General features: G+C 47.5%; 1 protein-coding gene across 1 annotated transcript in view; it reads left to right on the forward strand.

The window, feature by feature from the left end:
* ANTXR1 (ANTXR cell adhesion molecule 1) overlaps positions 1 to 19750 on the forward strand; it is a 113559-nt gene that overhangs the window by 82458 nt on the left and 11351 nt on the right. The window contains exons 15-17 of the mRNA XM_074164108.1: positions 338 to 433; positions 935 to 1102; positions 7925 to 8005. Of these exons, the coding sequence (XP_074020209.1) occupies positions 338 to 433; positions 935 to 1102; positions 7925 to 8005 (345 nt within the window). The remainder of the gene's footprint in view (positions 1 to 337; positions 434 to 934; positions 1103 to 7924; positions 8006 to 19750) is intronic.

Here is a 19750-nt window from a genome sequence, read left to right on the forward strand (position 1 = left end):
GGTGGTTGCTGCAATGATTTTGCAACTTGGAAACAATTTACTTCCCTGAATTTGATGATGATGAAAGACAAGAGTCTCCTTAAAAAAACAAAACAAAAGGCAAAAATCACATTCCTGCTGGAGCTGAGCTGTACCTTTCAAGTGGTGGTGGTGTTTATAACGTGAAACATTTTCTTTTCATGAGTGTACATCCTCTGGAAAACAACCAGGGAGAGGTCAGGACCTTGATTGCACTGGCTCTAGCGGGCTCAAAGGACCACATAGCCTGTGACTGGCTATTCCTTTCCATCTCTAGTCACGCTTCCTAACAGTGCAACCCCTTCCTTCTGTTTTGTAGGAGGAAGATGATGATGGTCTTCCAAAGAAGAAATGGCCGACAGTAGATGCCTCTTATTATGGTGGACGAGGAGTTGGTGGCATCAAACGAATGGAGGTAATTAGATACCAGTTCATGTATCAGAATATCTTATTTATGAACTGAGCTGTGATAATTCCTGCAATTTACACAAAAAAAACCCTCAGGAGATAGGCACAAACTTTAAGCTTTTTTGTACATCTGAGCCCAGATTGGTTTTTTATAGGAATATTTGAAAGCCAAGCATTCCTGAAGTTTGAGACCATCTTTTTCTTCTAGTACAGTAAGATCCCAGTCCATGCCTGGGATGCAGGGGCAGTGTTGCCATACAAATTACAAGGAAATATTTCTACTTTTTCTGAAAACCTTCCTTATGAGCATTTCTCATAAATTACAAGGGAGGAGAAGTTTGAAGTTAAGGGTTGGACTCCAGTTTAGAAACAAGCTTCACAGCCTATGGCTCCCTCTTCACCTTGGATTTGGGCACTGGGAAAATATGGACCAGGATCTAGTTATAACAACAGGGATGTAACTCTGCAGCAGCTACTATGGTAACATGCCCTGATACCCTCTTTTCAGGTGCGCTGGGGAGAAAAAGGCTCCACAGAAGAAGGTGCTAAGTTAGAGAAAGCCAAGAATGCCAGAGTCAAGATGCCAGAACAGGAATACGAGTTCCCTGAACCCAGGAACCTTGCGAACAACATGCGCAGGCCTTCCTCTCCTCGCAAGTGGTACTCTCCCATCAAGGTAAGTCCAGTCCAGCGTTGTACTGCATAGGATGTTTCCAGGAGGTCTGTATTAAGTGTTTTCACATCCAAGGCTAAAATGTAGAACTGTCCACAAACCTGTGGTCTCAAAGTATTGCTAGAGTAGCTGTGCGTGAGGAAGTCCCACTGACCATGTGTCTTGGGAGGTGCTGTAGAAAGAAGCCACACAGGGCAATGGGAATTTCCCACCAGGTTGATCAGGTTTTGGCGTTGCATCACTTTCTGAGACCAGAGTAGGATCCTTATCCTTTCTGGCAGCATAGCTAGCTTCCCTAAAGTGCTCACAGACTCCACTGAGCTTCCAGGGAGCTTCCCCTTTAGTCCACACTGCATATTCCCTGAGATGTAGAAAATAAATAGCAGCTTCTTTCCTTAGAAACAGGGGAGAAAATAGGAAGAAATCTGCTGCTAAATGTCACCAGGGAGAGTTGTCCTCAGCTGATGGATGTCTGCCAGCAGGGTCACAGGGGCAGGCTTGCTGCCCGGCAGCACGCTGGCCTCACCAGGAGGGGATGCCCTGCAAGAAGTGTTTGGCTGAATTAGAGTGTCCCGGGTGTGGAAGGTCAAATTCAGACTGACATCAGGTCGCCTGCAGCACAAAGCTGCGCAGCAGTGCCCACGGGAACTGGGAACACTCTCCTCCTCTGCCATCTGTCCCAAGGGCAGGCAGCTGTTCTTCGGTTCAGCTGCATAGTCCGAAAGGTTGGCAGCATACAGAACAGAAACGAGCAATGAATCCTTCACTGCAGCAAAACTCTTCATTGCACACGTGAACACTTCTCCTGGACTAAGAGAAACAAACCACACAAAACAGATACTAGTCGTGTCATCCAGGGCATGGTATGAGGGCACTGCAGTGTCAGAAAACTATTCTTTTGCATTCAGGACAAATGAAGCTGTCCTCGGGTCTGCAGTAGTTAAGCTGTCCTCCTTCCCTTCTCTAATGAAAAGAAAAAAATATAATCCCACACTCCTGTTTCTAAGGTGTAACTCTTGGGAAAGGTAATACCCTTCTTGCCTCTCACCTCTCCAATAGTCGGGGGCTATTTGCAGCAGCACTGCAGTTATCAGTCCCAAAAAAGACTGAAAATGCCCAGTTCATATCCAAGTGCAAACTTGCACCACTGGAGCTTGGAAGATCTTGAAGAGTGGAGATGCTCGTTAGGGTCTTAGAAACTCTGTACAGGCAATTTATCTCCAAGTAGCCTGCAAAGAGGGGGTGTGTAGCACATGTAGTAAACCTTTAGTGTATTCCCCTTCAGCTTTCTGCTGGGGAATGGGGAAGCACCTCACTGCTGGAAATTAGAGTGGTTTACTCTCCTGTTTTCTTCCTCCCCAGCAGCAGTCAACCTAGTCAGACATACCCTACTAGCCAAGTTATTGCAAAGCAGGTCTATTACTGTACAGCGCAGCCAGGTTTCCCTGTGTTGTATCCTGTTACTGATCAGCTCCAAGCAGTGCCTGTAGGAACTTGGGTCAGTCACGTGTTTTGCTTTGCTCCGTCATTGATCTTGCAGCTGGTTCAAATCCAGTGATGGGAATGGCAAGGATGCACAAGGGAGTACGAGTGGTTTCCGGAGGATACGGAAATGTGAGCCTCTTTGAAAATTTGGTTCGATGCCCTCTCTCTTTTCCCCCTTAAAGATTATCATCTAATAAACATAGCCTACCAACAAGCCATTTGCAATTGTGTTCTAATGACTTCAACATGTGTTCATGAAGGTTATTCATTCCCACAGTGGGACAGGTTAGAGAGTCGACTGTTCTCGGTTCAGCGTGGGGAATGCAGTAAGCACCGTCCCATATAGCTGCTCCTTTGTTCCTAAATGTGTTGTGTTGCCATTTTGCATCAGTGCAAAGCGTTTGTAAAAAACACTTGTCTCATCTGGGAGATTTTTCACTCCTACTGTGTGCTTGTGGAAGTGACCTCATCCAGCTGAGAGACGCAGCTCAGCTGCTTTTTGCATGCTGCAGTCCGAAGGGTTCACTGCACACAAAGCCATACTCTAACCACTGAGGAGCTGACAGAAACACTGATTTTAGCACAGAGAGCCCCGAATACACTCTGAGGCAGCTGGAATCCATGTTGGGTACAACTACCTGAGATCACTAGTTGAGCTGGGTCCTCTCTCATAGAAGATACTGCTGAGTTTCTCCCATCTTCCTTCACCAGTTCACGCTGTTGGATTGCAGCCTCAGGAGACTTGCAGTTAATTTTCAGAGTTTATTTGGCATGGTAAGAAATCAGTTCTGACCAGAGGAGCCAAGTTTGTTGCAGATCCGTGTCCCACCTGGAAATTCTCCAAAGTTCAAGAGAGGCTTGGAGAAAAGATTCAATGTATGTAGGGTTCAAGTTCAGTTCTGACTATGACTTGGAACAGCTTTTGCTTCATAACAGCAAGAATTCAGTTATAAGGGGGCCGACAATATTAGGAGTATCTCATGGGTGATATATATTCTTAATTCCTTTAGAAATACCTCTCTTATCTACCATTCAAATTGTATACAGTATAAGGACAGTTCCAATCCAAGACCACATATCCAAATACTCCCATACCTTTGGGGTGTTCCACATCTGGATAGTATTTAGCAGCCTGAATCTGTCTGTGGACAAGAATTTACCTAATTATTAATTGCCACCACACCCCTTATTGAACGGTACCCAAAAAGACAGGGTATGCAGATGGGACAACTGTATCCAGCACTTCCCTTGTGTGTAATGGTGAGCACTCATGGAAAGCAGAGGGGATCATTCCTATGAAGCAGGGCTCCTGCTATTACTCTCCCTGTGCAGTAAGGAATTAGCAAAATTGGCAAAATTCATCAGCACACTTGGCAGAGCTCTTGTCCTGAAGATGTGAGTGTATGAAGATGAATTCGCATTGTTTTACACAGGGAAGCTATGGGAGAGTCTGGAGAGGCAGAGGGAGGCGAGGAGGGGTAGGTCATTGGGTCTGCACTCTCAGCCAAAGCAGGACTGCGAACGTGCATCTCTCCTTCACTGCTTTTTCCAGTCTGGTTTTTAAAATAACATAGAGTCTTCCACCACCTCTCAGCGGGGAATATTTAACAGACTACCAGACCTCACCCATAGGAAATGTCTCCCGATACTCAGCTTAAATTTTCCCTTATCCCCATGCTCCAAGTGCACTTGGCTCCTTTGGTGAAAGCAGATGTTAAATCTCCACCTGATCCCCTGGACTGGTTGAAACACCTATTTGGAAGGTAAATAAATATGCATGTAACAAGCTACTTAGAAAAAATCATTGGCAAGGAAAGAGGGAAAGGAATTAAATTTCAGAAACAGCGAATCAAGGTAGCTTGGATCTGACAGAGCCAGGAAATGCACGTTTTAGGGCTAGTCATCTTGCTGGCCAACAAGCCATTCCTCCGTGCAGCACATGTGCCAGCCTTTACTTGGAGTGTTCTGCCTTTTGCCAGTTTAACTGATGGAGTTTTTCTGCCCTCTTTATTGCTCTTCCCAGAGTAATATCTATAAGGTAGGTTGACAGCTAAGAATGGATAGATTGCTTTTTTAAATGCTCCAGGGATTTATTTCCTACCACATGTGGCTACTGACACCTAAGATTGTTGTTGTTATTATTATTATTTGCTGCCGTTACTTCTTAGCATGATGCCAACTGGATTATCCTGCTTTTAAAATACCCTTTTGACAGTTTGAAAGGTCAGTGCAAATAATCCAAAGAAAATGACAAGTCTGAAAACTTCTTAAGAAACTTGACAGATCCTCAGGTGAATGCTAAGGGGAAGCTACTTCAGCTTTTACGAAGCCGTGTGACCCTGGCACGTTTTCCGGCCCCTGCCTCCCGTGTCTCTGGTTGCAGCTGACATGGCAGAGCTTCCTGGCTAGAAGGGGCCCGAGGGCAGCTTGGATTTATAGGCAGCTTCCAAATCTGGCTCTGACACCACCAGGTCCCAGGAGCACTCTAGGTCCCGGGTCATTCACTGGACCAGGGTCGATACAGCACTGAATTAACTGTTAATTCAGGAAGAGAATGCAATCACGTTAAAGCACTGGCTGAAACTATGCCCTCCTTCATTTGTCATCTGCTCAGATTCTTTCTTCTTTCTGGACTTCATATCCAGTAGGACTCAAAGCTTTATTTGCCTTCCGATCTTTTTCTCTCCAAGCAGCCTTGTGCTTCAACTGCAAAGGAGTTCCCAAATGCAGAGACACAGCCCATCCACTGAAGAGCACAGAAGTGTTTATTTTTCCAAGTGAAAGCCTTGCCATTTTCATTTCTTCAGGCAACATCATCCTTTCCATGATCCATTCTCCCTCTCTTCCACCCAGATGTCTCAGGCAGATCTTGAAGCTCCATTCAGACTCCCAAAGATGGAGCTCTTGACTTTTCCCAAGAAATCTTGTTAGGCTCTTGGAAATTAGGACTGCGGATTGAAAAGGACTTTTTGTTCCATAGAAACTTGTAATTTTCCCTCTGATTTCCTGAAGGAAAAATGGAAGAAAAAGGTATTTATTTCTTAAGTTTCTAGGGGGGGACAGGAGATCAAGAGCTTCAGTCACCTCTGATGTAGGGGGAAAGATGGATTGGGATAGACAGGGGTGGCTTCCCTTAGGTCTAAGAGGTTGTGCTGTCCTAATGCAGAAGAGTCTGACAGAGGAGATTCTTGCTTCTTCCTCTGAGAATAACAGACTTTCCTGGCTCTCACCTTAGGAAGTCTTTTCCCCAGTATCCTGTGGAAACAAGATCCATGCAGTCATTCCGTTTGTCTGTCTGTCTCCACCCATGTACCCCTCCAACTCCCAAAGAAGCTTTGAACCCTTGGCTCAACACACTGGTTGAGGAGGACAGGTCTCAAAGAGGACTGGGCCCTAATGGTTTCTCAAAAAGGAAAGAGAAAGACTCTATGTCCCCATGAAAGGAAGAGTACGTGTTGAGTGCATCGAGACTTTAATTACATAGCAGAGAACCAACATTGCAGAAGGACCTGGCTGTCGGGGAGGTCTCACCTTCACAGGCACTGAAGGTCACCATTGGCCATGAGAGCCCGGCGCTCAGGAAACCAGCTTCCTCACTGCTGATGAACCTACTTGCTCTTTTCCCACCACCACTGCAATACGCAGCTTATCTTTCCATTGGCTTAATTTTGTCCTGCGATAGTTATGAGGCAATTCTGCTGTCGCAGAATTTTTGTAGTCTTTATTTCCAGGAAACAGGTAGCCATTATCCACGAGTTTCTGAGGCCTGTCAGGGGCAGCGAGGTCTTTGGGTTTGATCTTCTCGACCACAGGAAGTTTTGTACCAAGGAACAACTTTGTGCCTTCTCATAGTAGCTTTTCTCCGTCTCTGCAGATACAGCAAAGTTTATTGACTAATAAGGGGTTTCACTCCTGGTGCTGCTCTCTACACGACAGCATTTGTTTCATCCGGAGCAATACTAATGGAAAGCTGAATAAATACTGTCTGTTGTTAACCCCCTCAAATTTTTACAAATCTCTGGGTATCGTGTATTTAACAGACCAAGGGTCAAACGTGAAGAGAGTTCGAGAAATTAATCTTCAGCTTGTAATATGCCTGTAGTCTTCCACCGAGCCAGCCGATGTGCTGCGCTGGTGTGAGCCCGTCTGCACATCTCCCAGAAGCTGAATCCATTTGGAAAGTGAAAGCCTGGCCTATGAGGATATCGCAGAGAATCCTTTGGCAGCAGAGGTGTGCTTCAGAGCAGATGATTCCATGGATACTTCGACACTGCAGAGCCCTGTGCTGCTCCTTCTGGCCTCCTTCAGCTCATCTGGAAAATAACCGCGGGCTCGGCATTTTGTGTGGCTGCTGAATTTCAATCAGGCGTGAACGCTTCGTCTGCATTGCAGAGCAGCACTGCAGGAATGGCGGGGGGGGGGTCCGACCCCACACCTCGACCAAACTGTCTGTCAGCAAGAGATTTCAACGTGTTGGGTTCTGAGAAAAACTCTTCTGGGGCTGTGCACGTGCACACGTGTGCGCTTGGGCACCAGACCACACAAGGAGGTGAAGGGCTTGTCAAACCAGAGCAATGGGTCGAGCAGCTGCAGGGCAGCTGGCACCCAGCTCACGGGAATGGAGGACTCTGAAAGACGTGTGTTATTGCCTGGAAAAGATGCAAATATGATGTATGGGGTGGGACGGGGGAGCCTGTGTGAAACCCAGTGGCCCAGTGCTCTCCTGCCAGCCTGTAGCCAACATGGGGATTAAGTGGCCATTACACGGCAGCCGGCTGCGGCTCGGCTAGTTGCAGGGACAGTTTGTCAGTCAGTTCTCCCCAGCAGGTTGTTTTGACACATAAATCAGAATTATTTCTACTATGTCACAGCGGTCACCTAGAGCTAGAGGCAGGGCCCTCAGCCAGCCAGCAGAGGCCAGAGCAGTTAGGAAATGCAGCGTATAAATTCACTTTCTGCATTGAGTTAGCATTTTGCCAGTGATGATGTCAGGAGGTGAGCAGGTTTAGACTCTCTCAGCCCGGGAGGTATCTGAGTTACCTCCTATTACCTATTACCTCTGGAGATTTTCAGAAGAGTACATAAAGGCTAGACATGTGGATACTGGTGACTCTCAGATATACCTGCTTATTGCTTATCTGAAACCTTCATCCTTTGCTCTTGCAGCAAGATCAGAGCAAATTGCTGTGAGAGGAACCATTGCTTTCCAGCAGCTTGTATGAGCACAGCAAATGGTTGAGTAAAGAACGTGTAGGTCTGAGCTGCGTTGTCCCTGCACTCTCTCTGCACAGCGCATCTGTTCTCCCACGGAAGATAACACTGTGTTTCTTTTGGTTGCAGGGTAAATTGGATGCTCTCTGGGTCCTGCTGCGGAAGGGTTACGACCGTGTATCTGTGATGCGCCCACAGCCAGGAGACAAGGTACCATGCCTCAAAACATGTCCTACAGCTAGGGAAAAATAAAACCCCTCTGAGATTCCTGACTGCCCTCACGTGTGAGACTGAAGGCAGATACTCACGACAGCTTAGAAACAAAAATTCAGTCATGTCTCTCAGCTTTGTTCACAGCTGCAGTTGATGCAGTTTGACTGAGACAGTTTCCAGTATGAAAATTGTCCAGGTGTAGTGACAGAAATACCCATCAAAGAGCCCAGTACAGTCTCACTCTTAGATAGTATAGCTGATATCAATTAATTACGTAAGTAATAAGAAATATTTCTGCTTTTCATTCATTAAAATCTTACAGTCTGGAATAAAACTCTGAACATACTTAAATACATACATATATAGTCACATAAATTTAAACATCATGGGCACTTTTACAAAGCAAAGTTTGCAGAGTGAGGTTTGGACTGTTGTGTGAGAGGGAGGAAATGTTCCCACGTATTTCTAGTGAAAACTGGGTTCATGCAAATTTCTATACGTTAATGTGTGCTTATGGGTGAAAACAGAAGCCACTGAAGAGAACGGACTAAAGTCGCTTCACAGGAATCACACTGTCTCTGACAGCAGGGCACTATAGAGCTACCTCTCATCTCCAAGGTACTGATCTGCTCCTTTTCAGGAATTAAATGTCTGGTTGCTGCCTAAACAACTTCAGGATGGTTATCCCAATCTGTCTCTCAAGGCACCCGGCTGAGCGCTGGGGTGCCCAGCTCCACGTACTCAGCAGGGACCCATGGCTGGGGAGGGGGGCAGAGCTGCGCCTCGGCTTTGCAAACCCAGAGTGTGTCCAAGGCACACAACGGGGGCGGAATTCAAATCCCTGGGGGAGCCGTAAGACATCCCCTGACTCCTTGCAATTCAGGTAGTTACAGCCAGTTACCCAGGGCTGTTCCCATTCCAAGGGTGGAGATTCAGCATCTCTCTGAGCCCCTGCCCGTATTCACCTCGTGGTGAAAAACGTCCCTTATATCAATGTCTTATACAGTCGCTTTACACACCTCTGACATAAAGCAACAAAGGAGATTGGAGCTGCTTCTGGAATGTATTTGGCCCAAAGCGTAAGTAACTGTGTAGCCTTGTGAAGGCTTCAAGAAACTCACAGAATCACAGCATCACAGAATGATATGGGGTTGGAAGGGACCTCTGGAGATCACCCAGTCCGACCCCCTGCCAGAGCAGGGCCACCCAGAGCAGGTCCCACAGGAACGTGTCCAGGGGAGTTTGAATGTCTCCAGAGAAGGAGACTCCACCACCTCTCTGGGCAGCCTCTTCCAGGGCTCTGCCATGAAACTCAACTGCACATGAAACAACAAGGTCATTTTTTGGTGGAGAATCATAGTTCTGTAACGTTTGGCTCCCTGTAAGGTTTTCCATTGAATGCAGGACCAATGAACTTTTGTGAATAGAAAGGTTTAATATTTTATTCCTTCAGGGGGAAGACTTGCTGAAATACTTTCATTGACTGGGATACTGATTTCTGGGAGAAAAGGCTGTAACGTACGGATTGCTCATGCTTGGCAATTTTCCCCCAGAAATCAGGCTTTGAAGAATGCCTGTTCTATGAATGATTTTTTTTGACTTGACAAGCTAAGATTATTTACGTGGGAGATGCCGCTTCCATTTGTGCTAGGGAAAGCCCAGAGCAGCTGAAGTGAAGCCGGGACAGGTAGCAGCAATTTATAATAGCCTGACTGACAGCAGGCTCCATCCCTTCCTGGGGACGTATCTCTCAGACGTGCTTCTGTGTCCTGTCAGCAAAAGCAGTAGCAGAATTAGCCCATGGAGGTGGTACATGGTCCAGCCTCGAAGCAAACCAAGCTCTTTATGATGTCGCTGTGCTACAAAGGATCTCTGACTTGGGTGCAAGTATAATCTAGTGTCAAGGGGAAGCTGGAAGTGCACCCAGGCTTATAACTGCTAAAATACCTGTGTCTCTCCCCCTGGCTCCTGGGAGGCTTGTGAATGTCTGAGCACTTCCCTGTGTAGATGTTGAAGTGCTGCTTGGATATTCTGTGAGGGCAGAGCGCTCTTACAACATTTGTTTTCCTTCGTGTAAACAAAACTATGAACCTGAGTGTTTGTCTTCTTTGAGTAACCATGTGTGACCCTCCTGATGTTTTTAATCACTTTCAAACTTAAGCGAGCAGTTTATGGTTATTCCTTTACAGTTCTGACATAGCTACCAGGTGATGTCACTCCCAGCAGTACCGGCAAAACCGATGCGAGAACTCACTGTAAAACACTGAAATGATGTTCCTTAGTTTACACAGCTGAAATGGCAGAATTAGGCAGGGTTTCCCCCTCCCCTGTTCAGCAAAAATGTGGGGGTGGTTTCCCTACTTCAGATTTAAAGTAGGAAGAAGGATCCAGCTTTCAAGCACTGGGTTCAGCTTTAAGATCTCTGAGTCATCTCACATCTTGCTGTAGACATTCCCCACGATTTGGGGGCTGGTTTTAATCTGTCCCACCTCGCTTTCTCCTCTGTAGCTGTAGGAGGTGAATTTACCAGAGCTGGGCGTTAGGAAGGTTGGCTTTATAACATTTAGAAGCCTCTGTGCAAGGAACTGGGAAGGAATGAAGCAATATTGCTGTTAACTGAACTGCCCCAATCTACAACCGTGCCTTGGGAGACAAATTAGTCAAAAAGAAAAGCAAAAGGTTGCAAAAATAGTTGCGAAATTTGCACCTCAGAAAATAAGAAGACTCTAAGCCCTAGCTGATCCCTGCCAATCTCCCGCTATTCTTCTCTGCACCACTGGTCTTCTAAGAGAAATTTAAATGCACGTCTAAGCCTTAGGATACAAAAGCTACATGATTCAGGCTCCCTTAAGGCTAGTGGCTTCTTCCAGGTCAGCAAACATCAAATATTATCTCATAAAACACATTACTGTGTTGGTGTGACTGGAAAAGCAGTGGGAAGGTCGGTGCTGAATTGATGGGGACAGCTGCAGGAGACATCTGCCGGTGTTGGCAGCAGCTTCAGCGCAGATAGTCCTGAGTCAGTGGGAAGAGTTTTGTTTCCTTGCAAGAAAAAATATCAAGGAAAAGGAGCAATTCCACAGAAATTTTTTTACAAAACGAAACTTGTGTCTGTAGGACAGTGTTGCAAAAGAAAAGAATCGGATGTGTTGTGCTGAAATGATGGGGAATTTCTACGCGTGCAAACTACTGTGTGGCCAGAATCCCCTGCCTGGGAAGTCAGGGCTGGTTCTGATGAGCTTGGAACCAATCCCTGCCAGTGGCTTGGAGACTTTTCACCAGTATCACAATGAGAGGGCCTCTGGATTACTTATAAACACAGCCCTTCCTCTGAAGTGGGTGTTTGATAATATACGGTTAATAACTTGTTCATCATTTCCTTCGTCCACCCTGGGACACGGTTCTTGGCATCTCTCCGGGTTGCAACAAAGCTCACAGCAACAGCGCTTCAACCCTTTGCAGTCCAAAGACAGGACCGCTCCCGGGATGGGTGCCTGGCCCACGCGCTGGAGCTCTGAGCAGGCACCTTTCTACGCCTGGTCACGTTCCAGGAATTCCACCACGCCTGTGGTATGTCTGAGGGCTGACAGCCAGGGTGAGAAAGGTGTCTTTTGACAGGGTGCTCTCAGATATGTCACGTCACGTCACCTCCTTGACCCGACTCGCAGACTGAGGCCAACTGGCCGCATCCTGCAGGTTCAGATGTTCCTAGTGCAGGAGCTCTGCACTAGAAGGACAGCTCTGTGGAGGAGGCTCACACCGTGCAGCCCTGCACGTGCACACACAGACATCCAGATGCTCTCCCAGACTTGTGTTTCTGGTGTAAGGTTTCCCAGCGCTAGAGATCAGCCAGCGGGGTAGAGCTGTAGGAGTTGTGTTGGCAGGGCTGAGCTCAGCCGTACATTCCCATGGCCTCTCCCTGTGATTCCAAACAGCTCCTTTGGACAAGGCAGCATGGACCAAGGGGTCAGCAAGGACCAGACTTGCTCCTCACCAAAATCGTCAGCATGGGTGAATGGTGGCCCATCTGTGGGCTTCTATAGCTGTCCACTGGCAAATTTAGATTTGATCCTGTTGTGTTGGGAAGCGCAGGTGAAGGAGTGCTCTGCCCAGCTTGTCAGCAAAGGGGGTTCCTCAGCACTGGCATTGACACCTCCCAGTCAGTCGGGTGGTTTTATAGTGGAGGCAGAGCCGGTTTGGAACTTCAGCCCTGCTGCCCTGGTGTAAGCCCAGCCACAGGAGACCCGCAGCTCCAGGCAGTCAGCAGCAGGGCTTTGAGGTGTTGCTGCACGAGGCAGCGCAGCTCCAGCTTTCCAGCTTTTTCCTGACAGCCAGACTTCACCCCGATGCCATCCCATCACAGGGTGCCGTGGTGCGTGCTGTCTGCTGTGCCAGGGGGGACCAGCCGCCCCTCGCTCCTCTCCGGGAACACCAGGCGATGGGGCTGGGCTCTGGTCTGGCTGCCGGCACTCGCCCAGAGCAGCCTCAAATGGAGCCACCAGATTAAAAACCTGCCACACGGTGCATTCTCAGGCGAGATAAATATTCAAACCTTTGCAGGCAAAATTTATGGCTGGTAAATAGGAGCCGGAAAATTGCAGACAGAAGCCTTTGACCATATGATATGGTCATGAAACCTATGACCATATGACCATATACAGGAGGAGCTGTATTGAAAACAATTTGTATCTCCTTCCTTCTCTTTCCTGAAGAAAAGGAGGAAGCAGATTTCAGACTCTTGATGCTGTCAAATGGGCACCTTATTCACCCACTGGTCAATGTGAAAAAGTGAAGCCAGATGAAAAATAACTGAAAGGCATCTCTGTTTCCTTTGGAGCCTGAGAAGGAATTGGACTTAATCCCAGGGTTACATCATTTTCATATATAAGCAATCCCTTGCTATAATCAGTTGCTTTATCCGCTGCCAGCACATTAGCTGAGCTGTGCAGCAGGATGGCTTGCGTAGAACACACGGTGGATTCAGCTTCAAACACCGCCTTGAGTAATTGTTGCTGTTTATCTGCCGGAGCCCACGCAGCTTCCGAGGTACCACGCAAATCCTCAAGAAACACATCCCCTGCCCTGAAGTTCCCATTAGTCTATAACAAGACATTGGTGCAAGGGTAGTGACTAATAAATTTGCAATTTATATACATTGCAGTGGATAATGTGGAGAACTGAAGCTTAGATCCCAGTCCTCCTCCTCTGTGTGGCCTCAGACAATCCCCTCCCTGCTCCTCTTGTCTGTTCATGCCCGGACCCCTTTTATCAAGGTTGAGATGCCCCGTTCTAGGGCTGTTTCTTCATGGCAAAAGGTATAGTTATAGAAATGACTGACTGGTAAGTGCTGGACACAGGCTTAGATGGTTCTGGACAACAGAGAGCAGAGACCTCTTCCAGGAGAACTGCCAGAAGGGCTGCCTGTCCATCGTGTGGCCTGAGCCAGAGCCTTACCTGGCTTTGAGCACTACGGCTCCATGAAAGCCGTGGCTTTGGGTGTCGGCAGCAGGTTCTGGGCAGCGGGGAGTTCTGGCTGCAGCCCCTGGCCACGCGCCTGCCGGCATTTGCAAGAACAAACCATGAAGGAAGCTTTGGTCTGGTTTGTAGAAGGCTTTTAAAAATACATCTTTTATCCCAAGGCAAAAGGAAGAGAGAGGGAGGTTCAGGACTTGTTTTGAAGTGCACCCGGAGAGGCTCAGATGCACAGAAAGCTTGTGAAATTCTTTTTTTGGAGTCAAACCTGGAAATGGTCTGAGTTTACCAACAGACACAGATGTTTCCAATAAGACAAGGAAGTCAGAGTCACATGGGATTCCTGTGGTCTCCTCACATTTTAGAGAGACTAGGTTTGCATTCTTGTCAGCATTAATGAGGTTATTTTTACATTCAAAACATCATCAGATACGGGTGATGTAAAAATATGCAGATTTTTTAAGAGAACTTTGTCACTTTTCTAGTGCAGTAAGGGAATGCTATTTCGTGCAAATTGGCACTGAGCACAGGATCCAAATAATTAGTGTCTCTTTGCAGTGTCCATTGCATTGCCTTGATAAACATTGTTCTGTCTGGAATTTACAAGGAGATTATTAAAATGCGTTTCAAGCTCAGACTTGGCCAGGAACATCTCAATCTGGGAGACTTTAATATAATTTCAGATTGTATTTTAAATTCTTATTGCATTTTCATTTTGTGTTTGTACAGGTAAAAGTAGATGGGTATAAATATGAGAAAAACTATAACAAAACCAGTGTAATTACGTGTAAAGGTGTATCCTGCCTAAATTAACGAAGATGAAGGGAGAGGAGCTTTTTCCAGAAGAGTTTTGCAAGTTTCCTGGTGAAATCACATAAGCTCCTGTCTTTTTAGATCTCAGTGATATGGTTCTGGTACAAATTGTGGTTAGTTATGACAAGAGGCTGAAGCTACAAAATACATGAAAATGTCCCCATTAAAGTAATCACAATTGTTCTTTTTACTATGAAAGGAAGAATGTGTGTGTGTGCGTGTGCTGACATGAAAAACTGATCTTAATATAAACAGAATGGTTAGAGGATGAAATAAGACAAATTTACAGCCAAATTGCAGGCATCTTCACTCCAGAAAAGCACTGTTTTTCAACAAAAGCTGACAAAACTCCCTCTGCCCTACCATCACATGGAGGTTTTTATATTACAGTGAAGTGCCAAAACCTCAAATTAACTTGATTTCGGGCTTCAGTGTGACTGTTTTGTGGAGCCAGAGGAGTTCAGATGAGCGCTCTGGATTGTATCAGCCGCTCCTCCTGTTTCTTGTGAAGGGCTGGATTCTGCAGAGCAGGGACTCGCTCCTGCCTGGGGGGTCCCACCGCGTTTCTGGAGAGTCACTGGAGCCTGCGCTGACCGGGGACCCACCTCTGCTGTGTGACCCCAGCCAGCACTGGGCTGAAAGTCTAGAGCCTACGGAGGGATAGCTCTTTTAATTTGCGTCCTGCCAGTATAATTCTAGCTCTAAGCTGTCCAGCTGAGCTGGAGGCTTGTGGGATATTACTGGCAGTGGGGAGATCTGGGGTTTGGGCTCTGGGCTGGGAGCTGAAGCCTGGAGTCACTCCAGTCTCTGCCACTGACACACAGAGTAACCTTGACCAAACCTCTTAATCACCTTCCATTTCTCAGAGGCTTTTCCTCTCCTCTAAATGAGGACAGCCTTTGTGAAACTGGCTGGAACTGGGTACTACATGAGAAGGGTTAGCAGTAGTCCTGGCTGGGGACAGAGCCAGCATCATCTGCAGGTTTGTGGGGGTTTGCAGAGCGGCCCCCATTCAGGTGGTTACACTGTGGTGTGAATCGTACAGAGATCTAGGGTCTGGAGCTTGGAGTTTGTACACTTTAGACCCCCACGGTGCTCACAGAGCTTGAAGTAGGAGTCCAGCAGTGTTTCTTACAGAGCTAATTTTTCTTTTGCAAGCTGAGGTGTTACAAGAAGCTCAGTGGGAGCTGGAGTGGACTTTGCCAAGTCTGTCCACACGCCGTCCGTGGCACCTGGCTGAGGAGTTACCTGTTTCAGCAGACCGTGGTTCTCAGCTCGTGGGACACCCCCCGAGTGGGCAATCCTCATTGTGTCTGAAAAAGGCAGAGGAGGAAAAAAACAGCCTGGATCATTACTGTGTAACAATAAAATTTTCTCTTTCTCTGTTTTTATGCTTTCAAAAAAGCTGAAAAACATTCTATCTGCTGCACGTAATTGGGTGTTTCGCAGAGGAGATTAGCGTTGGCCGTTGTGCCATTTGAGGAATGCGTCTTTTTATTTCTAGCAAATTCAAACTCTCAGAAAACAAAGTCTCCTTTCCATGGCTTCCCCTGCCCTGTGAATAAAGCTGGGTACTTGCAAAGACCTGTCTGGGGAATAACTAGTTGTCTCTCACTCCCCACACAGTGCTGAAATGGAAGGAAACGTGTAGGACTCGATGGACTCGATGATCTCAAAGGACCCTTCCAACCACTAAGATTCTGTGATTCTGTGATTCTGTGATTCTGTGTAGACATGGCACTTCAGGGCATGCTCTAGTGGCCGAGATTGTAGGTTTGTGTCTGTTTGTGGGTGGGATGGGGTGTGATTGTGGGGGTTTGGTTTGGTTTTGGTGTTTGGTGTTATGGGATTTTTTGGTTGTTTTGGGTTTTTTTGTTTGTTTTTGGTGTTTGGGGGTTTTTTTGGGTTTTTTTTTTTGGTTGGACTCGATGATCTCAAAGGTCCCATCCAAGCAAAAATATTCTGTGATTCTGTGAAATTAAATCTGAACTAACGAGAGGGACAGTGCCGCCACGTAGCCCGGGGCCTTGCTCCTTGTTGGTCGCAGCGGGGTATTCGTACGCTCCAGGCGTCAGCTCAGATCAAACCCCTTGTGCCCAGCGCTGTAAAATAAAACCAGAACCTCAGCCTTGTCTGAGGCAAGGGGCAAGAGCAAGGATGGGCAGATATGGTGAGAAACACTGAGACCATGTGGCAGGACTGATTTACCGGAACGCTCACCAGTGGATCTGCACCACCAGCTGGAATAATCCAGTGATGGGATTCAAATCTTCCTTTAACCTCAAGAAACAACTTTTCTTGTGAGTTCCTTCTCCCTCAGCACATCTCCCCTGCAGCTTCCAAAGATGGAGCAGGGCAGAGTCCAGCCAATACCAATGCTGTGTGTGCACACGCGTGTGTCAGAGCCCGGGGCAGGCACTGCCTCTGGAGATCGGGCCGTAGAGGCGGGAGAGGGCAGAATTCCCGCCGGGGCAGAGCAGTGCTCTTCTGGAGTAGTGGGACAGGGGATTAGACCATCAGGTGTCTCTAACCGTGTAAAACTGGCAGAAAACATCTTTATTCGCCAGAGGACAGACGTCTGGGTGCAAGCACTTAGATGGTGATGTGGGTTTCTCCATCTAAGTCAGCAGAACCTCTCCTCTTGATACAAAGGCAGGTGCTTGTGTTTCCACCCCAGTTCCTCTTCCCCTCCTCCATGGCCCAAAGCACACAACTGTATTTATTTTGCTCCTCTGAGTATGAAACTGTCCGGATTTTAGTGCAGCACGGAAACTGTCACAAGGGCTGAGCTTCACTGTAAAGTGTGAGTCAAATTGAGGCAAGAAATTAGCCTCCTGAAGTGTTGCCTTGAGATTTCCAGAGCTGTGAGGGACTGGGCAGGATCTCTGATGGGAGGATATTCCTGCGTGGGGCTCAGGGAAAGGGCAGCCTTTGGTAGAATGAGCTGAGAAACAAAAGGGATTCCTAGTTTGTTTTAAAGGGCAGAAAGCAAAACAAGCCAATGGAACAGCATCGTTCAAAGTTTCCTCTGCATGGAGTGAGTGTTTCTGCAGCTGTGGGGTGAGTGAGACAACCATCGGAGTAAAACCCTCGCTGAACAGTGCAACGATAATAACGCTAGGCCATGGGGGCAGAACTGCAGAACCCAGGAGACCAGGTGCAGAAGAGCATCTAGGTATGTACATTCTCACAGAAAACATTGCAAATTTGTTCAGTAGGTGTTTAGGTTCTTAGAAATCAGTACAAACACAGGACGTGAAACTCCTGTAAGAGAAAGAACAGGATTTTCACGCAGAGAGAATCACCTTGTGACAGATGTCTAGGAACCCCATCTCTCCCACGCCTGTTTCTTGCTGAGTGAATGCTGATGATGCATTTGTGTTGTGTTTCCCTCATGCAGGTTCCAGCAATGGGCTGGACTGACTCTGCTTATCCTTATGGGAAAGCAAGGTCATTGTCTCCTGTGGGATTGCAAGAAATTCCTGAAAATAAGCAGCAGCCCCAGCTGAAAAATTTGGATCGTGTCTGGGTCCATCTGCAGTGAGAACCGGGGAGGGGAACCCTAGGTCTTACGTCAGTGACCAGAGGGCCCTCAGGGACTTGTTAGTCACGTGAAGCCACGCAGAAAAAGCACTGACAGCAGCTGCTTTACCTGTTCTCCGAGGCACTGAAAGGGGTGACTTAAACTACAGCTTAATTCAGTCCTTGGCTTTCCCTGGTCAGGCCCCATCCTGGATGTGAAAGCGTGGGGTACCTGTAGGACCTTGGGCAAATACCCTGCAGGAAGTGTAAAAAGAGCAAACAGCATCAAATGGAAGATTTAGGATGGAAGATGTGAAGCCGAAGGCGCGGTGGGTCTGGGAGTGGGACAGTCGGTAGAGTGGCTCAGGCTGTACTGGTGTGTCACACAACAGCAGGTGGAAGCCCAACAGCTACCCCTGGCATCACACGTGTGTAAGTCCTGATAACTGCAGAGCCCTGCTTCCATTTTTGCTGATGCACATACAAACGCCAGCCATGGAAGCGGTATTTCGGAGGAGCCGTGAAGGGCAGGGCAGTACCCGTCCCACGCGGGTGGCTGCCGTGACCCAGTCCTGCTTTACGCGATGCTGTTCTGCTGCCAGGGCTCTTGGCTGCCCACCCCCCCCACCGCCTCTGCTGTAGCTGGTGTCCCCCCGCAGCCTGCGGGTACCTGCTGTGTGTGCCACCCCTTGCCCGTGGCACGGGGATACACAAAGCCCAGGCTCCCGCACAGAGGAGCGCAATGCTCCACCAGTGACGAAGAACCCCTTCCTGTGTGTCCCTACAAGCAGCAGCTGCCTGTTCCTGGTAAATCACGGACTACGTCCCACCTCGTCCCACCAGCCACTTACAGACCACGGGGAGCACAAAGGCAGTTTATTTCAGTGTTAGCACCAAGGATTGATCATCAGCCATTATGCAGGTGCCATAAACTCATCCCTTAGCAGGTTCATGAGGAACTGTATAGCCTGTTAAGTATTGCCGGCACACGGGAATACCGGTGTTAACTTCAGGCTGTGTTATTAGAGCTATATCAAAAACTACAGAAGGAATGTGGCCGTTAGCCTGGGCCTTTGCTTGGAGTGCACAAATCCAATGAAAATATCCCCAAAGCCATAATTATTTGTTCATAATTGGATACTGAGGAGCAAATTCTGCCGCACAAACCTCCAATGGGTTCACTGAAAGTCATGAAATCTGTTTCATTATAGAGCAGCCAAGATGAATGGGAATATGGGGAAGGCTGGGTATTACTAACCAACTACGAATATAGCAAAGCACATGAGCAAAATCTGTCATCCTGGAAAGTCCCCTGAGTCCTCTCTTGTTTTGAATTAGGAGTCTATTTTAGACATGAGGAAATTCAGATTTAAGGTAACAGTCTGATTTCACACCCTGCTGTTTCACAGTGTCATGAAGAGAAACCTCCTCCTGAAACAAAGAACAAAAACCAGGAGATGGGATTTCAGATTCCCCTGCTTTAAATACTAGACCACGTTCTCTTTTCCGAGCTCAGAATAAAACCTGTGGTGTGGACTCCAGGTCACCCCCCCACACCTATCCATCGCTGTGTTGCTGCTTGCTTGATGATTCTTCTTTCTGCAGACTCAAAACCACACAGGCGCTAATAAAGAGCCGTTGTTTAACCCGTGGTCAAGTCTAAGCGCGCAGGTTTCTGGTGAGAGGCTGCAGAGCTTGAGAAGAAAACTCTAACCTTCCCGCACATACTATTGCTGTGTGGTTTTCCATTAATAGCCATGGAAAAGTTAACCTAACCTAAACATTAGCTCTTTTTCCTGGAACTAACAGCTCCCAAGCCAAAAGCCCAGTGATGCGCTCATCAGCTTTGCAGGATCGGGCAGAGCAGATGGCTCGGTGCTGAGAAAGCAAAGCAGGGAGCTGGCTCCCAGGCTGCCGGGCAGGGAGCAGCCAGCT

The sequence above is a fragment of the Numenius arquata genome, chromosome 26, assembly GCF_964106895.1.
Source record: "Numenius arquata chromosome 26, bNumArq3.hap1.1, whole genome shotgun sequence".
Classification (NCBI taxonomy): domain Eukaryota; kingdom Metazoa; phylum Chordata; class Aves; order Charadriiformes; family Scolopacidae; genus Numenius; species Numenius arquata.